This window comes from Bactrocera oleae, chromosome 6, assembly GCF_042242935.1.
Source record: "Bactrocera oleae isolate idBacOlea1 chromosome 6, idBacOlea1, whole genome shotgun sequence".
NCBI classification, from domain to species: Eukaryota; Metazoa; Arthropoda; class Insecta; order Diptera; family Tephritidae; genus Bactrocera; species Bactrocera oleae.
Genome location: NC_091540.1, coordinates 17,271,046 through 17,291,405, shown reverse-complemented (window position 1 = coordinate 17,291,405; position 20,360 = coordinate 17,271,046). Strand labels below are relative to the sequence as shown.

The window sequence follows — 20,360 nt, the reverse complement described above, 5'->3', positions numbered from 1 at the left end:
GGCCAACTACCGGCGATTTTCTGTATGCCGACCGCATGCATTAGACGCTGCACGCTCTCCCGATTACGATTTGATTAGCAAGCTTGCATATTGTTGCTGTAATTTTTAGAGGGTACACGTATTGTGCTTAGAATATATGATGCGTGTAAATAGTATTAGAAAAATACATAAGTAGATTAAGACGGGCTACTATTTTGGGATAGGTGTTAGATGGATCAGAGAAGACATGGCCGTACCGACATGAGGTAAAGGGGAAAGAGAGAGAGAAATAGACAGATAAAGTAAAAGGTAATAACTTTCAATTAGAATAATTCACAACTTGATTATACCATACTTTTGCTAATACAGATATCTAACGGAGAATACATCCCACAGAATGGCTCATTCGGGTATACATTGTTCTAAAGTAGTAGTAGTGGTTTGTCGATGTTTGGGCAAGCTTTTCATTTGGTTCTGAGTTGGAATATCAAAGTGTTTAATAGTTTTGTGTCAAAAATTCTAACCGGCTTGAATAGAAGGCAACGTTAGAGTTGAGTTGGCGTCTAGACTATTCTCTATTGTGAAAGTAATCAAGATAAAATATACTTTCTTTTTAAACCAAATGTGTAAAACACTGTGAAATTCAAACTTTATAATTCCCTTCGGTTTTAAGAATAATTGAACGTTTACTGATTTACAAACTTAAAACTTTGCTCGCACTTCTTGATAGTTCAAATTGTAACATCGAAGTGAGGTGAATATAGGTTAAGTCAAAATGAACGCTTTGAGTTTTTGTGCTTCTCTCTGACATTAAATATTTCGTATTTTATTTTCATCTCAAGAGATTTATTAAACTAAGCTTCAAAAATACATTTCCAACCAATTCAAATTGTGGTTATATACATGTATTTTAATGTAGAAGTTCTAAAAACTCCATTTTTGTTATTTATTTTCAAAGCTTAACCTTTCAAGAATACTATGCTCTGAACCGGATTAGACCAAATTTTCTTTTTCCGGAGGTCGAAACAACTTTTTTCAAACAGTTTCACATGATTTATCATGTCCCACTTAACTTATTTACTTGACATTTGATGTGAGTCTTTTCTATATATGTATGTTTCTATCGTACTAACTATGATTTATAACAAATTATAAAGTTTTACAATTAAAAAAAATTCAGAAAATCAAATATAGTAAAAATAATTTTATATTTTCGAACATCCGCAAATTGGCAAAAAAAATGTTGAGTTAGTGCAATAGCAGCGTCTATGTACAATCGATAAATAATATTCTAAATTATTTTTTTTTTGTCTGAACATTTGAATGATTGCAATCGTGGCATACTTGATAAATTTTTGTTGAATTTTAAGTTTTTACTGTCAACAACAAATACATATGTGGTGACAGGAAGTTGGAACACCGCTGACAAGACTTGGCCAAATGAAGGCAAACAATGTTCAAAAAGTGCGTTCGCCTTGAGGGATAATCTCAAGAGTTATTTTTATTAGTCACCACTTTAGACCAATTGAATTTCATAAATTTTTTTAAATTTATTGTGTTTATGTATTATATTAAATAATTTTTATGGATATATTAATGTGTTACTATTTTTGTAATTTACATATATGAACCTTATATATATACAATATAGACTTATGTACGAATATATTAATATTTCACATATCTAAAAATATTTATTACATAAAGGAAATACATATATAAAAAATTATTAAGAATTATATACATGGTTTAGAATTTCCATTTTCAACTTCTCCTGCAGTTCATCTGATTTCTTCTGCAGAAGTTCGTCCAGCATCGCTAAAAATGCTCTATTTCTTGACTCCTTTTTTGCTGAAAACACCGTCTCAAGACTGCCGCAAAGATAGTTGGCACGTTCATTTGTATTATTCCTGCTTTCCTGCACTTGTTCGGATTTTTTCTGCAGAAGTTCGTCAAGCATGACTGAAAATACCTTATTTTTGCGCTTCACCTTAGCAGGCTGACTGCAAGGTTCCTGCGCCTCTTCGCTCAGCCGCTGGCGTTTTGATCCTTTTTTTGATTTAGGTGACTTATTGCTGCTTTGGCTATCATTTAACACACTCCTGTCCTGCAGAAATTCTATCCAATCGCAGTCGGTTGTTTGACATGAGTCGCTCTGTGTTATTGCAGGTGAGTAAATGGAGATTGGCTCGTCATCGATGCACGCTTGTGTATATGATTTCATTCTATAAATAAGAGTTAAATATCATTAACGTATTAAAAGTTAAATTACAAATAAATTTGTTACTAACTTTCTAGGTTTAAGGTGTTTTTTTAAAAAACGCATTAACTCGAAGTAGCACCACTCATTCTTTTCCTCCGCAGTAGTCTCCGACTTCGATTGCTGCGACGCCACTTCCCGCACAAATCTATCGCGTAGTGATTTCCATCGCTGCTTGCACTGTTCCACTATTTAAGTAACGGAAAGTGAATAATTATTTTACTGGCACTGGAAAAATAACAAACACAAACCTGAGGCTCCTGTTGAAATCGCTACTGCCTCCCATGCTTCCTCCTTCAACATTTGGTTGCGAAAGTCTGTCGAGCTCCTATCATACAGGCACGGATGGACTTTAACGGCCTCAATTAACTTCACCTCCATTGTTTTCTCCGTAAATACTTAAACACTATTGTACATCACATTTATTGTTAGCGTGTTTTATTTACCTTTAAAGCTAGTAAATACAATTGGGGCTTCGCTTTGCTTCAGACTTTTGCCTTTCCAAATAAATTCGCTGTACGAGTACGTTCAAACAAAACATTTTCAAATCGAAGCAAAGCGAAGCGAAACAAAATGTTGGGCAACTCTCATCTTTTACGCTGTGAACATCAGCTGTTGCTATTTTTATTATTTATCTTTTTTTATATCTGTCCATTTTTCAATTGGACCGAAATAAATCTTTGAAATACTTATGTTAGTTTACTGAATCCATAAATATTAAAAGTATTAAAATACGAATTATTAAATAGTGTCCCTTCTGACTTATCCCATGTTTACTTCGCTGCAGTTATGGATAACGTTAAAATTTTGATATGTATAAATATAAGACATGAAACTCTTGGGGACTACTACAGGGTCAATATATTTTGAGCGCGATATTTATTGAACGCGCAGCATGCAACATATTTCCATATAAAAATCGTGGATCGCGGACCGTGGATCGCCCGATCCACAACATCATGTATGTAAATTCGCAATACGACGGAACAAACATTTAAAATAATAAAAAACGTGCGATTTTTAATATAGATTTATTAGTTAATTATATCTATGTATATAAAATATTTATAATTTTCAAAGATCCGGTGAATTCTTTACAATTGTTGCTAGTATTTTTTTGATCAAATGCTTCCTTTGAATTTTTACCTTCAAAATCATAGAAACTTTTCTTCAGCTTAATTTCGACATTTTATAAAAAAAAAGCAACCGAACAAATAATAAAGCAAATCATATTTGTTTCTAAAATCGATTAATTTCGAATAAATGCCAGCTCGTAATTATTCACTCGCGAATTATCTATCATCGATATGGATCACGATTCAAATACCACAATATATATTGAACGTTGTCAAAATGCTCATTGTTTGCAATAACTGACGGTGGTGCCACTGTGGGAAAAAATAAGTGTTGGGTTTTTTTGCGTATATTTCGGGGAACCCACTCATGCATGATAGACCTCGATAACAACTGATTTACCTCTCTTCCAATTAAACAACCGTTAAAACAGTATTTATAATAACAAACATTTTGTCCTTTTATACACAAAACTATGTGTATTGATGAATATGTATTTGTGAATCATGATATTTTTCCGTATGTGTGTAAAATGTTTATGTGACAAACTTATTCCTACAGAAATATATGAAAACTCATACGATTAGCACAAATAGTACAATTATAGTATGTTAAGTCATATGAAAGAAATACACATATGTATGTATTGTATACATACGTGGCACAAGTCCGCTTGAGTGCACTCGAATATACTTATTTGTATGTAAAAATCTGATGAATATGCTTATTTGTATCTAAAAATCTGATGAATACGAATTCAAAGGAAAACCGTATTTTTCGCTATAATATACTCAATATCAGTGGTCCATGGATTTTTAAATGCTTTCCATTCGCTTTGCAGTTGTATAAACGTATTATCCTTGCAACGAAAACGATAGACTTGAGTTGTCACCTTCTCCGGCACCTGTATAACCATTTTATGTGACTCGGCCAAAGCGGGAATGTCTTCATGATGGAAATAATCGTAAAAGCTGGTGCCGAGCATTTCCTGCGGCAAGAAACCGATGACCAGTGTAGCTCTAAGTGAAGTTTTTGGTAATAAAATTAGTAAATAAAATGGATAAAGTGACTCATTAGGAGACATACCTTTGATCTATGAAGAGGAATTTACCATCTACGGAATGTCTTGAGATGAATAGCACATGCCTTATATTGGGATGGTTGTCCAAAGACGGCGGCACATTGGATTCCAAAACATTTGGGGGTATTCTGCCAATAGCCACTAAACTGGAATGATTTGTTAAATTATCTTCACTTTCGCTATCTTGTTCTTCGTTTTTAATCGGTGTCCATGACTTCAAATAACCAGTACATTGTATAACGCGATATTTATGGTCGACGCTCAGCTTGGACTTTCGCTTTGTGGAGCTACGCGAGCTGGAGGATGTATCGGATTCCTCTTTAATTTGGTTATTATTTGATTTGAGTTTCATGCGGCAGAAGAATGAGCGACGCGCACCCGGACAAAGGCGGCATAAACTCTGTGGAATGTCGGTTTTGACGGGTAACATAGCTAGAAAGAAAAATTCACAAATTTAACCTTTTTGTTTTTGTAAATATAAGTAGGTGGGTCTATAATGGTTTACTTACTTTTTGCATCAATCAGCCGATCGCGCGGGCACGGATCTAACGAAGAAAGCTGTTCTTTAACTTTAGCCACATCCTTCGGATGCAATATGTCAAACCAACTCTGTCCGAGCAGATCCATTTGCGAGCAATTCAGCACTTGTGACACCGATTCTGAAACATATAAAATGCGTCCACGATCACAATCCACTACAAAAAGAAACCCCTCAGACGCCTGCAGTATCAGCATTTTAAGCTCCTGATCCGAGAGAAACGATGGCTTGTAATCTCCACCACTGTAGGGATGCACGCTACCACGTATGCTGCGCAGGTGCTGCACTGTGACATAAAAAAAATTCAAATTTTCTACAGATAGTCGACTAGACTATATTAAACCTGTATATTTAAGTACGGTTAGTTTATCTAATTTGCGTGGTACCACATAGCACATCGGTATCATGGACGAGAGCTCATTTATGTAGGTGTTCATTTTGTCACGGCGTCGCTTCTCGATTTCACTGTGATTTTGCCTGTAAATAAATACAATAATTGACATAAAAAAAACAATAACACATATTTTTAATTATCATAAATAAAGAGTTGATTTATGCTTACTTGCGATTCTCATCTGAAGTGCGCGCCGATTTGGCATCATCGAAAGTCTCATCGTCCACCTCGTCCATTGCAGCGCTGTAAACACTAATTTTGACCTCTTTGAGTACTCTACTATGACTTTCTTATTTCTAAACTTAATTTATTCGACTACAAATATAGTATTTTGATGGATTGTAGTTTTTCCGGCTTCTTTACTTATAAGAAAAAACCATATGGTTCAATTATGCCACACACACTGCGCCCACTTGTGGCGCCTCCTTGCCTTTTTATAATCACTGTTATTCTTACACGCTTATAAACCTTTAAAGAAATAAATACATATATGTGTTACTCTTTGGTCATCTAAAATATTTTCACTGAAAATTGCACTATTTTATCTGCTCTACTGTCCTATTAGTATAGACTTTGTAGAAAAAAACTCAATACAGCATAACGCACAGTTTCAATCATTACAAGTAATGGAAAAATGCATTTGACAAATGGAAACGACAGCTTTGAACTTTTGCACAAGCGCTAGCGGGTGGTTGGCGCGTTACGGAGGGTGGCAACTGAGATATCTCTATGCATTTGCATTGTGAATAACTTGCTGGTCTTTCACCCCTCTGCTTTGTTTACATCCATGACAACCCATAAACTAGTAATGATTGATTCTTGCAAAAGCTCTACGCTCGCTGGAATCAGCGTTTGGCATGCATCAGAGGGTTTCGCACATTACTAGGTAAGTGATTGCGGAAGAGCTTTTTGAAGCGGGCATTTTAGCAGTTGTTAATAAACCGACAGTTGTATTATTAATGCATAAAAAATACAAAACTGCATTCAAATTCAAGAAAATAACTAGGAATAAAGTTGAGGTAATAAATTTAAATAATATGTAGATTAGACAAACTTTAAATAACATAAATTAAAGGAAATTATACAAGTGAATATTATAGTAAAATAACTGTCTTTGCTGTAATAATTCAAAATATCTAATTAGAGACACTGCAACGATATATTTGAAAGGGAATGCTATACAAGTTTGTGCTTTCAAGCGATCAATAAGTACAAAAAAAATTTACGTTTAGAAAATTTAAATTTTAAATAATGACAAAAATGATAATAATATGTATGCATGTGTTATAAAATTAATAAAAATAAAATTCAATATTTAATTTAATTAAATGTGCACCTTAAATTATACAAAGAATGAAAAATTAAAATAAAAATTGAAAGTAATTTAAATTTAAGTAATTATAAATAATATGTAAATTCCAACAAAGTTATATGGAAATCTTGAACTAAAATCTAAAAAGTAAAATACTACTAAAATATATCAAAATTTAATGAAACAAAAACAAAACAGCAAAAAAATATATTACATTGAAGTCAATAATCAAATATTTAGTAAAGTGTGTTAAAAAATAAGACAAAATAAAATAATGTGAAATTAAATAAACCAAAATAAAGAGAAAAAGTAAAAATTTTTGAAATTGAAATTTTTTCAAAACACGTTTAAGACGAACTTAAACATTATTAATAATATATAATTTCTTTCACATTAATTTGTATGTACATATGTATGGTATGTATGTATATTATTAATTTGTTTTGTGTAAAAAAGATTTACAACTTGTTGATTAAGTTTAATTTAAGTTAAAAGTCGCGAATTTTTAATTCAAAAATATTGGACTAAATATTTAATTTTGATTTTGAGATTGAATATTTCAATTTTATTTAATAGTTAAATTCAAAATTTTAATTTTAAGCCCATAATCAGAATTAAAAATTGATAAAATATAAGTGTACTACAGTATTGAAGATGATCGCTGTAGTTTAAAATGGTAGAACACGAAGTAAAACAATTTTTTTAATAATAAATAATACCTCATTGAGAGTTAAATTTTTTCTTTTAAATAAGTAATAGTTTTCGAAAAATTAAGCTCAAATATGGATGTGAAATTCCAAAATTATTTTTACAGAAATCTTTACAAAAAGATAAAGGTATAATTTTTATTCCTACAAACAGTCTAATTATAAATAATGAAAATATCAATAATTTTAAACTAATGAAATAATTTGTTGCACTACTTTTAGTTTTTAAAATAATAATCATATAATATTTTAAATTACAAAAAAATTGTCATACTCAGTAATACATTAATATGTATATTATATTTAATTTTATTTTCACATTGGGTATATAGTGTTTTTATAAATTAAAATACAATTTAATAAATGTCATAATACTGCGCTTAAATTTTTTTTAAACGAGTAAATTGCACTTTTTAGCTCAATCCACATACTTTGAGCAAATAAATCGCATACGAACTTTTTGCTTTCCTAATCATTAGAAGGACAACATATTTTAAATAACATACAAATGCTGAACATTATTTTCCCTAAATATGATACATGTGTTCCAAACAAATACTTATGACTTGCATGTAACGATCCCACAAACAACGCGTCTCTTGATCGCTGCAAATAATTGATGTGATTGAATATTAAATTTATATAAAATATTTAATGCTTTTATTGAGTTTGTAACTTACCGCGAAATTTCTAAATCCAACACGCTTTGTGTTATGGCTGACAAAAATTTATTTACTTGCTCCTTACTCCAGCCATTTTGGCGCCATGGTTCTATCAATTTTTCACACAAGTCCAAAAACAAATCACGCAATTCACGATTACGATGCAAATTACAAGCTATGGTAATAAATGCACGCCAATAGGAGCTGCAATGAAATATTTCCGGTAAAAACGAAAGTTTTAAACAAAATTTATAAAAACAAATAGTTACCGGAAATTCGTATCCAGCTCAAAGTAAGCACGTTCCAATAGCACTGGCTTCAAGCGCAGGCAAACAAGACTGCAGAACAAATATTACTATGCAACACATTTTATTATTTGCCAATTATAAAGTACTCACTGTTTAATTTCCTTCTCCTTGTCGAGCAAACAACGCAACTCACGCAAATCTAGCAAGAATTCTTTGTCCATTTCGGTATCGTAATATTCGGGACCTGAATGTTGATAGGTATAGGTCCAGTAGATCATAATAGCTTGTGAGCAAGCAAACAAGTCGGAGAAAGTCAAAAATTGCAGCTTCTTTTTTGAAGTTTCAAAACGTAGGCAGGCAAGAAAAACAATTGAGGCGTATTTTCTAAATAATACGAGATTAAAAATAAAAAATAGTTAGTAATTATGCCGCTGGTGACGATTAATAACTAAGAATATTTATTAAACTCACTTTGCTAACTCATCTGACACTGAAAATAGTTGCTTAATATTGTTTGTGATATTGCCTGGTAATTCTTCTACAGCTTTGAAAATGCGTTTGACATTGTCAAATTGACGCCTGCAATTAAAAATCGAATATCAATACACACAACTTTCTGTTACGAAATTTGCCACCAACCTGCATGACTTCAATTTAACACAAGTCTTTTCCGACACTTCATCCAAATCTTTCCTATAACGACTTGACAATTTTTTGCCCAGAATTTCACGCGCAACTAAGTCGTCGATGGAGTAATACCTGAAATCATTGCACAATTAATTACAAATTATACTGTTGAAATTATTTGTTACTTTTCAATAATCAAATCACGCGTTTGTGGCTCCAACTGAAAACAGGACTGTTCCAGCAATTTAGTTGGTGCATGCAGCAGACGCTCTATCAGAGAGTAGGTGCGATAATGGTCCAGCACGTCAGAGGCGATAAGATCAATTGGCGCTCCAAAATTGCTGCCGAATCCCTTCTGTTTCAGGTAGCAGACGGCCTCGCTTGCTAAAATAGGGAACACAAGGAAATGCAATAACTTATACAAGTAGTTTCTTTTAATTCTTACACGAAAATCCTTCTATCCATAATTGGTATATTTCTGGGTCCACTAGTGTATAGTTGGATATGAATACATCTACGTCCGCTAGCATACTTCAGCACAAAATAAAATGCCTAAAAACACAATAATTAAAATACTGCTGTTCTTATCAATTGAAAAACTTTTGGCATTTGCTTTTTCTCATTTGTTGACAGCTGTTTGTCATATTTTGTTTTGCTCAAGGTTTTCTTTGTTCGCGCACCAGAGTTGCTTAAGTTCGTTATAGTAGTTTTGAAGCATTTTACGTTGAGAGATTTTAGTGGTGCGTTTCACTATATCTAAATAGGGGGGGTCTAATATAAAATATTATTTGAAAGAATATAATAGAAATTAAGACGAGTATGTTTATTGACATTTTTCAAAAAAATTAATAAAAGATATCAATTTGGTAGTGGACTGAATTGGTATTTATTTGATATAATATTAGGCATGCTGCTAAGATGATATATGTACTATTTAGCTTTTGGCTGGATAAAATGCGGATAAATTCCGGTAACATAGAACCATCTGTTGTGGGAATTGAAATAAACCTGATCTACTTCGATTTTTGGACACACTGTTGTTTTGCTTTTGAGGCCACAGAAGCAAAGGTAGATGAGACGACGAAGTGTGAACGAAGGAAAAGTACTATCAGTTCCTTCTTGTCATATGAATTATTAGTTGATTGTTTGAACCGGAAACGTTTCCTAAGTAAATCTAAATTCCCGCAATACCCAGACGATGCACAACTTGTGATACTTCGGAATCGATTAATTTCAACAAACAGTAAACGCCTTCCTCGACTCCCTACCAGCGGATGGCGACTTGGGAGTTAAATCAGCGCATATTGCAGATGAAATGTTCAAGCTAAAACCAAAGTGGTCCTTGCGCAAATTAATAGTTTTAACTTCACCTATCTATACCCAACCTTGACATACACAACATAAGTATATGTTTTATGCAATAGAATCGCGTGATACTAAACTGGCTCAATAATTTTTTACTCCAACACACTATTTTTAACGGTATCTCATTTAACCTCCTTTAACCCTCCCTTCGGTTCTTACGTATCGGAGCTTTTGGGATAACGGTTTATTATTATATTACAGCACTTTACAACACTATCCACCACACTAAACGGAAAAGGGGTTTGCGCGCGCATGAAACTCTTACTATAAATATAGAAAAAAGTAACAACAACAAATGTCAACAAAGTGTAATCATGAATGAATGCAACGACGAAGCTTCGTGCCAATTCAACATACACCGCACCAACGAAGTTTGCACTGGTGGGGTAGTGACTTTACATGCGTTTGTACTCGCTTGTTTTGCCGGCTATAAAGCGCGCCAAAGCATGCCGAGTGTCGGCATCGGAAGTGTGCGTGTAGTGGCGATGATGTTGGTGGTGAGCTGTGAGGGTGGGCCCCTTCGGGTGGCACATGCCGACGCACAGTTACAATGCAACAACGCAGTCCACATACGCACCGTAGGCCGTGAGTTGGGTGCCGATGAGCAGGTTGATACACACACACATACAATTATACGTGCGCCACAAACTGACTACCAAGCGGGCTTTGGTGTATGTGCTTTGGCTGGCTAAATGCTTGTTGGACGCGCTTTGCTCGGTGTCGCCGCATTCAGTTGCGTTTTGTCGTTCATCGGCAGCGGTTCTGCGTTATTCAATTGAAGTTTTTTCGGTGATTTTAGTGTCGTGTTGTCTGGTACGTGCCGCTGCGCCAGTGTTAACGGTTTAAAGCGGAATGCATATAAGTTAAAAAGAAAACAACAAATGCAAATTTGTTGTTGCTAATAAAAGTGAAAAGTATTAAGCTGAAATAAAAGGCAAATATATAGTACTTATAATATGTGTGCTTGTAATAAATAAATTTAATGCAAAAATGCAGTGAAGCGCCTATACTCACACATACACACTCACATACAAGCACATGACGTGCATATATATAATGGAATTTAAATAATGTGTGTTTCTTTGCTTTTGACTTTTATGAAAAATAAGTTGTATTGTTGTTGTGTGTCCCTGTGTTGTTTTTGGTAAAGTAAATAAATTACAATAACAAATATAAATTAAACATGGTGCTGCAATTTTGTTTCGCGCTCATAAGTGTACTTGTTCTTGTTGTTGTACTTTTTTGTGTGCCTTGCAAATTTTCTTGCATTTTTCTAGCGCGTTCAACAGGTGCTTTGCCAGCCAGCAAGACAAGGCCAGCAATTTTTTTTGGATGTTTTTATTTTTATTGTTGCTTCTGCGTTCTTTGTTTATTTTAGTGCTATAAAATGTTGCTTATTGTTGTTTTTTTGTTGTTTAATTTTGTGTTGCCGAAGTTTCGGCCTGTTTGCTTATGTTCTTGTTTGCGCAATTTCTGACTGCATTTGCTTTGGTTGACAATTTGCGGAGCGGAAAAAAACTTTGTTTGAAAAAGTGGAAATATACCTTATTAGTGTATGAGTGTGTATAAATTTTTATAAGAGTATCGCAAAATTATTCTTGTTTGCCAGTTATCTGAAAAATATCGTTTTTTTTCGATATAGCAAGCAAATGCAACGATAGGCACGATAAAATTCAAGAAAAAACCTTTTATTAATAAATTCAAAATTAAAAAAAAATTAATTAAGTATACAAATTTTCTAAATACATACATAAATGTATTATACATACCTACTTATACAGTTTTGCTCTAAAAAAAGGCAACAACATTTTGAGTTTTGAAATTTATTTTATTTTTTCTTTCGCTTTCTTTTTTCTTTTCAATTATATTCAATCACACTTTTTTGTTATTTGATTTTTGCAAAATTTTTGAATGTCACACCCGTTTCATCATTTACATATTTAAGCGAGAGAAATAGAAAAGAACCATTATTTTGCATAATTTCGTGATGTACTTTAATTCTGAAATGGCAGATTGGCAATAACAATAACAATTAAGAATAAAAATAATAACTTAAGGAATTAAGTGCATACACGTTTATGCAAAAATATAGAATGACGTCAGGCAATTTGATTTTTTTGATTTATAAAAAATATTCAATTTGATTTTAGTTTTTTAATTTATAAAAAAACTCAAGGCTTATTTAAGCTAAGTCAGCACTTTTACTTACTCAGGTACGCTTTTTTCCAATTCTTTGTAGTTGGTATTATAAGGAAATAATTCGTGCTGAAATTTTTTAGAGAACTGGTCCACGCTAGTTGAGAAACACTTTCTATGAAGTGATATTAGGACGTCCTAAATCAAATTTATAACTCGTCCTGTGTCGATACATCCATTATACCGAACTTCAAACTTTTCGATAACATTTTGAAAAACAATCTTTCTTTTGCTTCAAAAAACAATATACGGGGGTATTACCTCTTCATTGTTCGTAAATTTCTTTCTAGATAGCATATTCTTGAGTTGTTGAGACAGTAAATTGACGCTATTGCCGGATCCTGACGCTACGAAGCAATTTGAAATCTGTCATCTTTTTAATTGATTTGCGGGTTACAATTTTTGCATTATTTGACAATATAAGTTTCATTGACTATATCCACCTTATGAGAGGTTTACTTTATGGCAAATATATTCTGAATTTCACTTTAGGGACTATATTTTTACGCGTCTTCAATTTACTACTTCTCTGTGCACTCTCTTGGCAAAAATAAATGCATATTTTCTAACTTTTAATAAAATTAATTATTTGGTGTTTCAGAAAACAAGCCACATTTTTTCTATAATATTGCGTCTATAATTATATTCGTCCAGGTGTTTTAGAAATATGAAATTATTATTTAAGAAAAACATGTACAATAATATTATTCAAAGTATTGTCCATCTGAAGCTGTAACATTTTCCCGATTTGTGGATTCCATCCCAAAAGAACTACGCCGACTTGGCGGCCAAATCATCAAATCTTTGATATGAACCATAAACCAGTGAGAGCGTCTGCATCGACCGGAACAAATGGTAGTCAGAAGGTGCAAGGTCTGGGCTATAAGGTGAGTGTGGCAAAACTTTCCGATGCAAAAATGTAGCGTTCAAGCAGCATTTCTGACATGCAAAATTGTCTTTCAACGTCTCGTGAGTTTAATTAATATGACAAACAATTTGCTTGACTTTTAATGTATCCGCCATTTTTAAATGGCTGCTTGAGTGACTCGCAAATATTCTGCGTACTCTTTCTGTGTTTAACAACAATCTTTATAGAGTAATGGTTCCAGTTCTACATTCTGCATATATTGATTGAGTTATAAATTCAATCAAAAAGTCTAAAATCACTATATTAGGTACATTTGGGCTAGGGGAAGTTTTGGACTAATTGCGTTTACCTTTGGCATTGAAGTAAATACTAAAGTAAAGTGACATATAATATCACTATCACCTAATTTTTTAAACCCTGAACAGGGTATAATAATTTTAGCACGAAGTTTGTAACAGCAAGAAAGAAACGTCGGAGGTCATATAAAATACATAGTACAAGTATATACCAGTAAATGATCAGCATGATGAGCTGAGTCGATCAGGTCCATCAGTCTGTATATACGCGAAGTAGTATCTCAGTTCGATCTGAAATTTTGTCCACGTCCTTTTCTTCCCAAGAAGCTATTCATTTGTCGTAATCGCTGATATCGAACCACTATAGCATATAGCTGTCATACAAATTGAACGATCGGTTTCAAATGTTTGTATGGAAAACTTTTTCATTTCACGAGATATCTTCACAAAATTTGGCATGGATTTTTGTCGAAGACAACGATGCAATCTCCGTTGAAATTGTTCAGATCGGTTCACTGTAGCATATAGCTGCCATACAAACTGGCCAATCAAAATCAAATTCTTGCAACATATGGAACCTTTTTGTATTTGTGAAAGATATTAATATCTTTTTTCTACAGAAAATGTGAATTTCTTTCTCATAAAGTAGTTTTCATTACTTTTTATTGCGTTTCTAGGAATTTCTTAATTTGGAATCGCCTGAATATTTATGTACCTACGTCTCTACCCAAGTGCAAAATAACAAAGAAAACAATATATGTTATGGTATTAATAATAAATAATAAAACGGTAAAAAATGCTAACGATTTGTCTGCAAAGGCTTCCAGTCGTGACGTGCGCCACCTTTATTACTGTTTGCGTTTTCAATTTTTCCCAGCCCATTTAACATATTAAATGAAAAAATTTCGTTTAGCAAGCAAATAAAATGAAATTAATAAAGTTTGTTTCTGAGCTTGCGCAACCCGGCGATTCTCAATCAGTCGCATTTACATATGGATAAGTGTGTCTAATATCAATTCTCAACTAATATCACTTTAAATACTGGTAATTTGTGCACAGATAAACAGCTAATATGAAATAGACACGTTATCATGACTAAAAATAAAAACACAACAACAATAAAGATAATAAAAAAGAAATAAAAAAGTTAAAAATTAAAAAGTTTAAAATTAAAAATTCAAAAAAAAGCGTGAGTCTCCCCAAATTTGACTAACTAACTACTCAATATGATCAGTATGAGTGCGTGTGCTTTCGAGTGCGCGTTCACACACCCCGTTCCACCTTCACTTTGATTATTTGCCATTTTTAGACTTTTAATGTCTTCGCAGATACGTGACAACAATTTTAATCGCCTAATTTTTTGTGCAGTTTTCCGTTTTTATGCGCAGTTTGCCTCCATGTTGAACTAATTTCTTTACCATGTGTTTATTGTCTTTGTTACAAATTTCATTAAAATGTTTATATTTTATGCGCGATTGTGCGTGTGTGGCTTTTTGTTTTTGGATGTGAAAAATTAAAATTTCGTTGGTTACATGATTTCATTTCGCAGGCACAAAAGTTGTCTGCAAAAAACTCAGATGAAAGTGAATACGAATAAAAGAGATTGTGTGAGAGAAACAATATTTGCCAAGAAATTAGGCAAGTGCCATTAAATTTATAATAATAAAAATATATTTTCTTTTAGCGCGATTTCGGAGATTTTCTTCTGACTCAAATTCGCAAGTGAGATTTTGTAGTGAAATTAAAAATGTCTATTTGCATATAAATATACATATATATATAAATATATATAAACATATATATTTATAAATAATATATATTCATAAAAAATGTGTTCAGTAAATGTATAATATTATTTATTAAAGTGTAATAAAATTGCGAATATTAAACTAAATATTTGACTAGACAAAATTGAAAAAAAACATATTTTAAGTGAATTGTCAATAATGACAGATCAAATTGAATATAAATATTATACACACATACATATGTACGCATAAAAGGAAAATATTTGCTTGATATACAAAGGTATGTATGTATTGAAACCTATATTTATTTTTTTTTATTCAATATGCGATTTTATTTAAAATCTGAAATAACTTAATTTGTTGAAAACACAAATAACTCATAAGGCAGGGCTGAGTTCAGTGCAGCCGAACAATTAGTCATTATTCTAGTGGAAGGTGGAACTAATTTTTACTACCGAATTTGATAATGCTAACCAAAATATTCTCGCTTAATTTTTTGGAGATATCTTGTTATTACTCCAATATGTGCCAATTATAGGATGAAATTAATTTGATAAGAAGCTGAAGAATTTTCGACACCAAATCATATTATGATATTGGGGTTAGGGGAACGAATTACTATGGACTGATTGAATTACTTTTGGCATTAAACTAAACTTTGCTCGATAAAATGTTTTCACGAAATTTTATGAATATATATAACCCAGACACTGACTAATTTATTCGGTATAAAGTCCGCTTATATAACGAAATTCAGTCCATATAGTATGTGAAGGCAAGGGTAATTCATGAACAGTTTTTACCCATTTTCGCCATCAAACTATAATATATTCCAGATTGTATGTTCACTTAATTTTACTAAGATATATAATATATTGACCGATATATTCGGTATACAGTAAACAGGAAATTTGAAAATCTTTAGGCTTATTAGGTATATGGGAGCTGGAAAAAAGTACTGAACCCTTTTTATAAATTTGTGTACTCTGAACAGTGTAATACCCAGAAGACGTAATATTCAAACGTCGTATAACATATGACTCAGCAATAGATTTAGCCATGTTCGTCCGGCTGTGTGTTATATACGCCAACTAGTCCTTTAGCTTTTAAGATATCGATCTGAAATTGTGCACACATCCTTTTCTCCTCAAAAAGCTGCTCATTTGTCGGTTGCCATATAAACTGAATGATCACAATCGAATTATTGTATGATAAACTTTTTTATTAGATTAGATATCTTCATGGAATTTGGCGTGGATTTTAATCTAAAGCAACCAAATATTCTCCAAATAAACCATACAAATCGGACTACTATCGTTATGTAATTAAAAGGAAATATATTTAAAATAAATAAATAGTTGAACATAAGTGAAGGTGTGAAGGATCATCAGGCAAAAGAATCATTAAGGGATAATTGAACCATTTGAATAAGGCTGAACACGAAAAGAAGTTCGAAGTATATATAAGTAAGAGTAAATATGTATATAACAACAAATAAAAAACTCATTAATCAAATTTATCTCTCCGAATAGCTGTTGAATGGCAGCAAACTCGATCTACATTAGTATTTCGAAATAACGAATATTCGTTTTACCGAAAACCGCTTATAACAAACAGGCTAATTTTTTACATTGAGTACCTTAAAAAACGAACAACGAGGAGTTATCAGTACTCTGTTTAACAAACAACGTGAAGACATATGTACAAAGAGTTGAAAATAACCGAACCGCACCGAAATGCTATTAGTTTAGTAAAACTCCATTTTAAGATTTTGTTAAGTATTTTGTCGAGACTATTTGCAGATAAGGTGAAAAATGTGATAGCTTTTTTGAAGGCCTTTACGCTTTATGACAGCATTGTTTTTGGGATGGAAGTCTATCTCTTACGCAACTTTTAGCAAATGCTGGAATAAGCTACTTAAAGAATATGGTTATTGAGAGGATGATCTTCCTTCTTCGTTATTCTTAAGGAAAGATGAGAATAATTTGGCAATGGGGAATGGAATAATGGAGACATTTTCAGTTTCAAATTCAATGTTTTGAATTCATGGGTTGAACAAATTTTTATAAAAGATTCCGATGAAGTTGATGATCAGGTGGTGGTAATGACCAAATTGAAAATATAAATCCAAAAATTAAACTTGAAGTTGCAGAAAAATTGCGAACAATGTTTCCAGTGGGCAAAGCTTAACATAAAACGTATTGTATTGACTGAACTTCAGGAAGAAGCCATTAAATGAAATCTTCGTATTCCAGTGAAGCAAATGACGATTAATCAATTTTTCAAATAGCTATAAAACTTATATTACTGATATACAAATATTTTGATCTGATGCATCTACTATTTAAGCATATTATTTCCTTTAAGGTAAGATGCATATGCGCCTTGAATTATTTCTGTTTTTTTTTCATTTTTACAAATACTTCAATAAAACAATATATAAACTGCAATTTTCGGATATTTTACTCATTTTAATCTGAATCTGAAGGAAGCAATTGCCAAGAAGTGGCCAGCTTTGGTCAACAGGAGGAGAATTGTGTTTCAGAAACACCAGAAGCTCCGAAAGCTAAATCAGGTGTTCTTATGAGTTTACCTTATAGTTCGGACCTGGCACAAAGTGATTATTACCTGTTCCTGTCTATGCCGGATGATTTTGGTATGGAAAAATTTACCTCAAGGTGCTTACGAAAATCAAGTGTCCCTGTTGTGCCGCAATAAGGAGGAGGGTTTCAATGGCATTATGAAATTAGCTTCAAAGTGGCAACAAATTATCAACCAAATATTTGACCTAAATCGGATAATTTTAATTATGCTAAATAAAATCTTTATTCACCTAATGAAATGTAGTACAGGTTATGTTTAAGCGTCGTCAATCTTGACATTGGTAATACAAATATATAAATATATGTATGTTATACGTTAGGGGCCGGTATATGCAAATATGTACATATATCAGAAGTGTTGGGGAGTGTCGAGTAAATTTTACTTTGTGCTGAATTACTAATTCAAAACATAGCTAGACAACAGATAGACAATGTGTTATCTATATTTTCGGCGATACTACAAGTATATTTCATGGTTTAATTTTGTATGACTCACGTCAAACTTTACATAGTAATTTTCGGCCCTGCTTTGTATTGCTCTTCATCATTGCGTCAGCAAAAAACTGACACATTTGCCGTTTGTGTTTAAATGTTCATATACGAGTGCACCAAAATTATATGCAATACTTAAGTCTCCTCCTTTGGGTGATGTTTCTTGATGCAATTGACATATGCCAACTGCTTTTAAGATAAAATTAAATTTTAAAAGCGACGAAAAATCGAAAATATCCATGAATACGGCGCCAAAAACATTTATCAATGAAGAAAGAATGCGAGTGACTGAAATAAAAATTATTTTGGGCCATATGCAAACACATACCTATACCTAGTATATGAATATGTGAAATATTTTGTTTTAACGTAACTACAAGTATATAACGTCGTTCTCTTTTAAGCGAGTCGAAATAGAATACTCGTTACAGTAAAAAAAAGCTTGTAAACTACACGAGCGCGGGTTTTTTCCGAGTTAAACGAAGTTGATTATTAAAAAAGCGATGTTAAATGTGTTTAAACTATGTATATACTATATCAGATAATTTTCAAAAAATCGCTTCCGAAGCCCCTAAAAACACCAAGCACAAATAAAATGCAGCATGTATTCCATACCTGAGATGTTACCAGCTTTAAGTATAAAATATGATCAAGGAAATTTTATCCGAGTACATGTCGAGAACATATAGTATATATAATTCATTGCATTTAAAATCTAATAGGAGACACTGCTTATAGTCATCTTCGAACTTTGCTATATGATTTTCGTAATACGATTTTTCTTTGGCCTTAAAATCACTGAGAATACGATGGATGCGTATCTTATAAGAAGGGACATGGTGAGCTCAATCAACATCCACTTCGCCAAGAGCTTTCGCATAACAAAATTGTCATGAAAGTTATGTACAATATGTTGCAATAATCTTTTGAGGGCGATATATGGTATTTCAACCAACTTGTTTAGATGACCGCTATATCTAAACACATTTAGATATTCAACAAGCCATTTTTTGTTATCAGCAGCTTTTTTTCTGACCAACAGCTGTGGAATATATATATATTACTAGCTTTTGAAAATTAGATCTAACTACAAAACATTTGAATTCAATTCTAAAGGACCTTCTCATACAAACGATACAAACTCTTCAGCCTATGCGGTAGGCTTAAAATTTTAAAATTCAATTTACCAAGTTTGAATTAACCTAAAAAATAGATCATGGGTTTGAAAATTCGCTAAAAAAAATGTCGAGATTACACAAATTTTTTCCATGTTTAAGAAATATGTAACCTGAAGTATTCATAAATATATGACTATTGACATGTAACACCATAGTAACCATTGATTACCAGCTGTCACCTGCATCAACAATATATATTTCCTTACGCAGTAAATTTCTTTAAATATTTATTTATATTACTCATATATGTATATTATATAATATAACAAGTAAGGAATTGCTAAGTTCAGGTTTAACCGAACATTTTATACTCTCGAAATTTGAAAATATTAAAGGCGGCGAAATACTTTCAGGAACTGTTATCAGAAAGAGATTATTTCTGAATTTCATTAAAATGGCTATATATTGACCGATAGATGCGGTATAAAGTCAAACGGTAGTTCGAATATATTAATGTTAGGAATAGGGGGGCTAAGGGAAGTATTTACCCAATTTTACCCATTTTTCGCACAAGGAATGCTGTCATCACAAAATATTCTCCCTGAATTTTAATACTATTTGGATATACATTACAGATTAACTAATATGTTCGGTAAAATATTAACCATAGTGCTTAGTTATGACACTTTATAGGTTTTCGTTAGCTGGCGTTTTTTGGGCGTGGCAGTGGCAGTCGATTATGCCGTGGTAAGTTTTAATAAGACATCTTCAGACTTTTTACTCAAGTCACAG

At 32.4% G+C, this 20,360-nt stretch overlaps 4 protein-coding genes and 1 long non-coding RNA gene across 8 annotated transcripts in view; 2 read left to right on the top strand and 3 right to left on the bottom strand.

Annotated features, from left to right (window-relative positions):
• The first annotated feature begins 41 nt into the window (after nucleotides 1-41).
• LOC138857645 (uncharacterized) lies at nucleotides 42-1,720 on the top strand. Its single transcript, XR_011396825.1, has 2 exons — nucleotides 42-288; nucleotides 349-1,720. It is a non-coding gene; the product is annotated as an uncharacterized lncRNA (long non-coding RNA).
• LOC106616398 (uncharacterized) lies at nucleotides 1,436-3,618 on the bottom strand. 2 transcript variants are annotated; one of them, XM_070110929.1, is made up of 4 exons: nucleotides 3,386-3,618; nucleotides 2,491-2,645; nucleotides 2,271-2,427; nucleotides 1,436-2,204 (listed from the first exon to the last, which is right to left on the bottom strand). In XM_070110929.1, exons 2-4 carry the CDS (start codon nucleotides 2,618-2,620, stop codon nucleotides 1,709-1,711), a joined length of 783 nt encoding a protein of 260 aa, XP_069967030.1. In that variant the 5' UTR covers nucleotides 2,621-2,645; nucleotides 3,386-3,618; the 3' UTR covers nucleotides 1,436-1,708. The 2 variants fall into 2 exon arrangements, with proteins under 2 accessions (XP_069967030.1, XP_014088521.2); XM_014233046.3 differs by lacking the exon at nucleotides 3,386-3,618 and adding an exon at nucleotides 2,943-3,056.
• Nucleotides 3,619-3,764: 146 nt separating this feature from the next.
• Nucleotides 3,765-6,315, bottom strand: cyc (basic helix-loop-helix ARNT-like protein cyc). 2 transcript variants are annotated; one of them, XM_036360527.2, is made up of 6 exons: nucleotides 5,899-6,315; nucleotides 5,495-5,794; nucleotides 5,276-5,409; nucleotides 4,904-5,218; nucleotides 4,400-4,826; nucleotides 3,765-4,332 (listed from the first exon to the last, which is right to left on the bottom strand). In XM_036360527.2, exons 2-6 carry the CDS (start codon nucleotides 5,560-5,562, stop codon nucleotides 4,071-4,073), a joined length of 1,206 nt encoding a protein of 401 aa, XP_036216420.2. In that variant the 5' UTR covers nucleotides 5,563-5,794; nucleotides 5,899-6,315; the 3' UTR covers nucleotides 3,765-4,070. The 2 variants fall into 2 exon arrangements, with proteins under 2 accessions (XP_036216420.2, XP_036216421.2); XM_036360528.2 differs by having other exon boundaries at nucleotides 5,933-6,315.
• A 1,301-nt stretch (nucleotides 6,316-7,616) lies between these two features.
• Nucleotides 7,617-9,503, bottom strand: Fibp (acidic fibroblast growth factor intracellular-binding protein). The gene is made up of 8 exons (XM_014233045.3): nucleotides 9,328-9,503; nucleotides 9,068-9,266; nucleotides 8,895-9,014; nucleotides 8,727-8,834; nucleotides 8,406-8,639; nucleotides 8,277-8,345; nucleotides 8,026-8,211; nucleotides 7,617-7,951 (listed from the first exon to the last, which is right to left on the bottom strand). The coding sequence occupies exons 1-8, from the start codon at nucleotides 9,410-9,412 to the stop codon at nucleotides 7,873-7,875; spliced, it is 1,080 nt and encodes a 359-aa protein (XP_014088520.1). The 5' UTR covers nucleotides 9,413-9,503; the 3' UTR covers nucleotides 7,617-7,872.
• Nucleotides 9,504-15,524: 6,021 nt separating this feature from the next.
• Nucleotides 15,525-20,360, top strand: part of LOC106616408 (speract receptor) — a 110,916-nt gene continuing 106,080 nt past the window's right edge. For both annotated transcript variants that reach the window (XM_036360480.2, XM_036360479.2), the window contains exon 1: nucleotides 15,525-15,635. The gene's annotated coding sequence lies outside the window, so the exon portion shown is untranslated. The remainder of the gene's footprint in view (nucleotides 15,636-20,360) is intronic.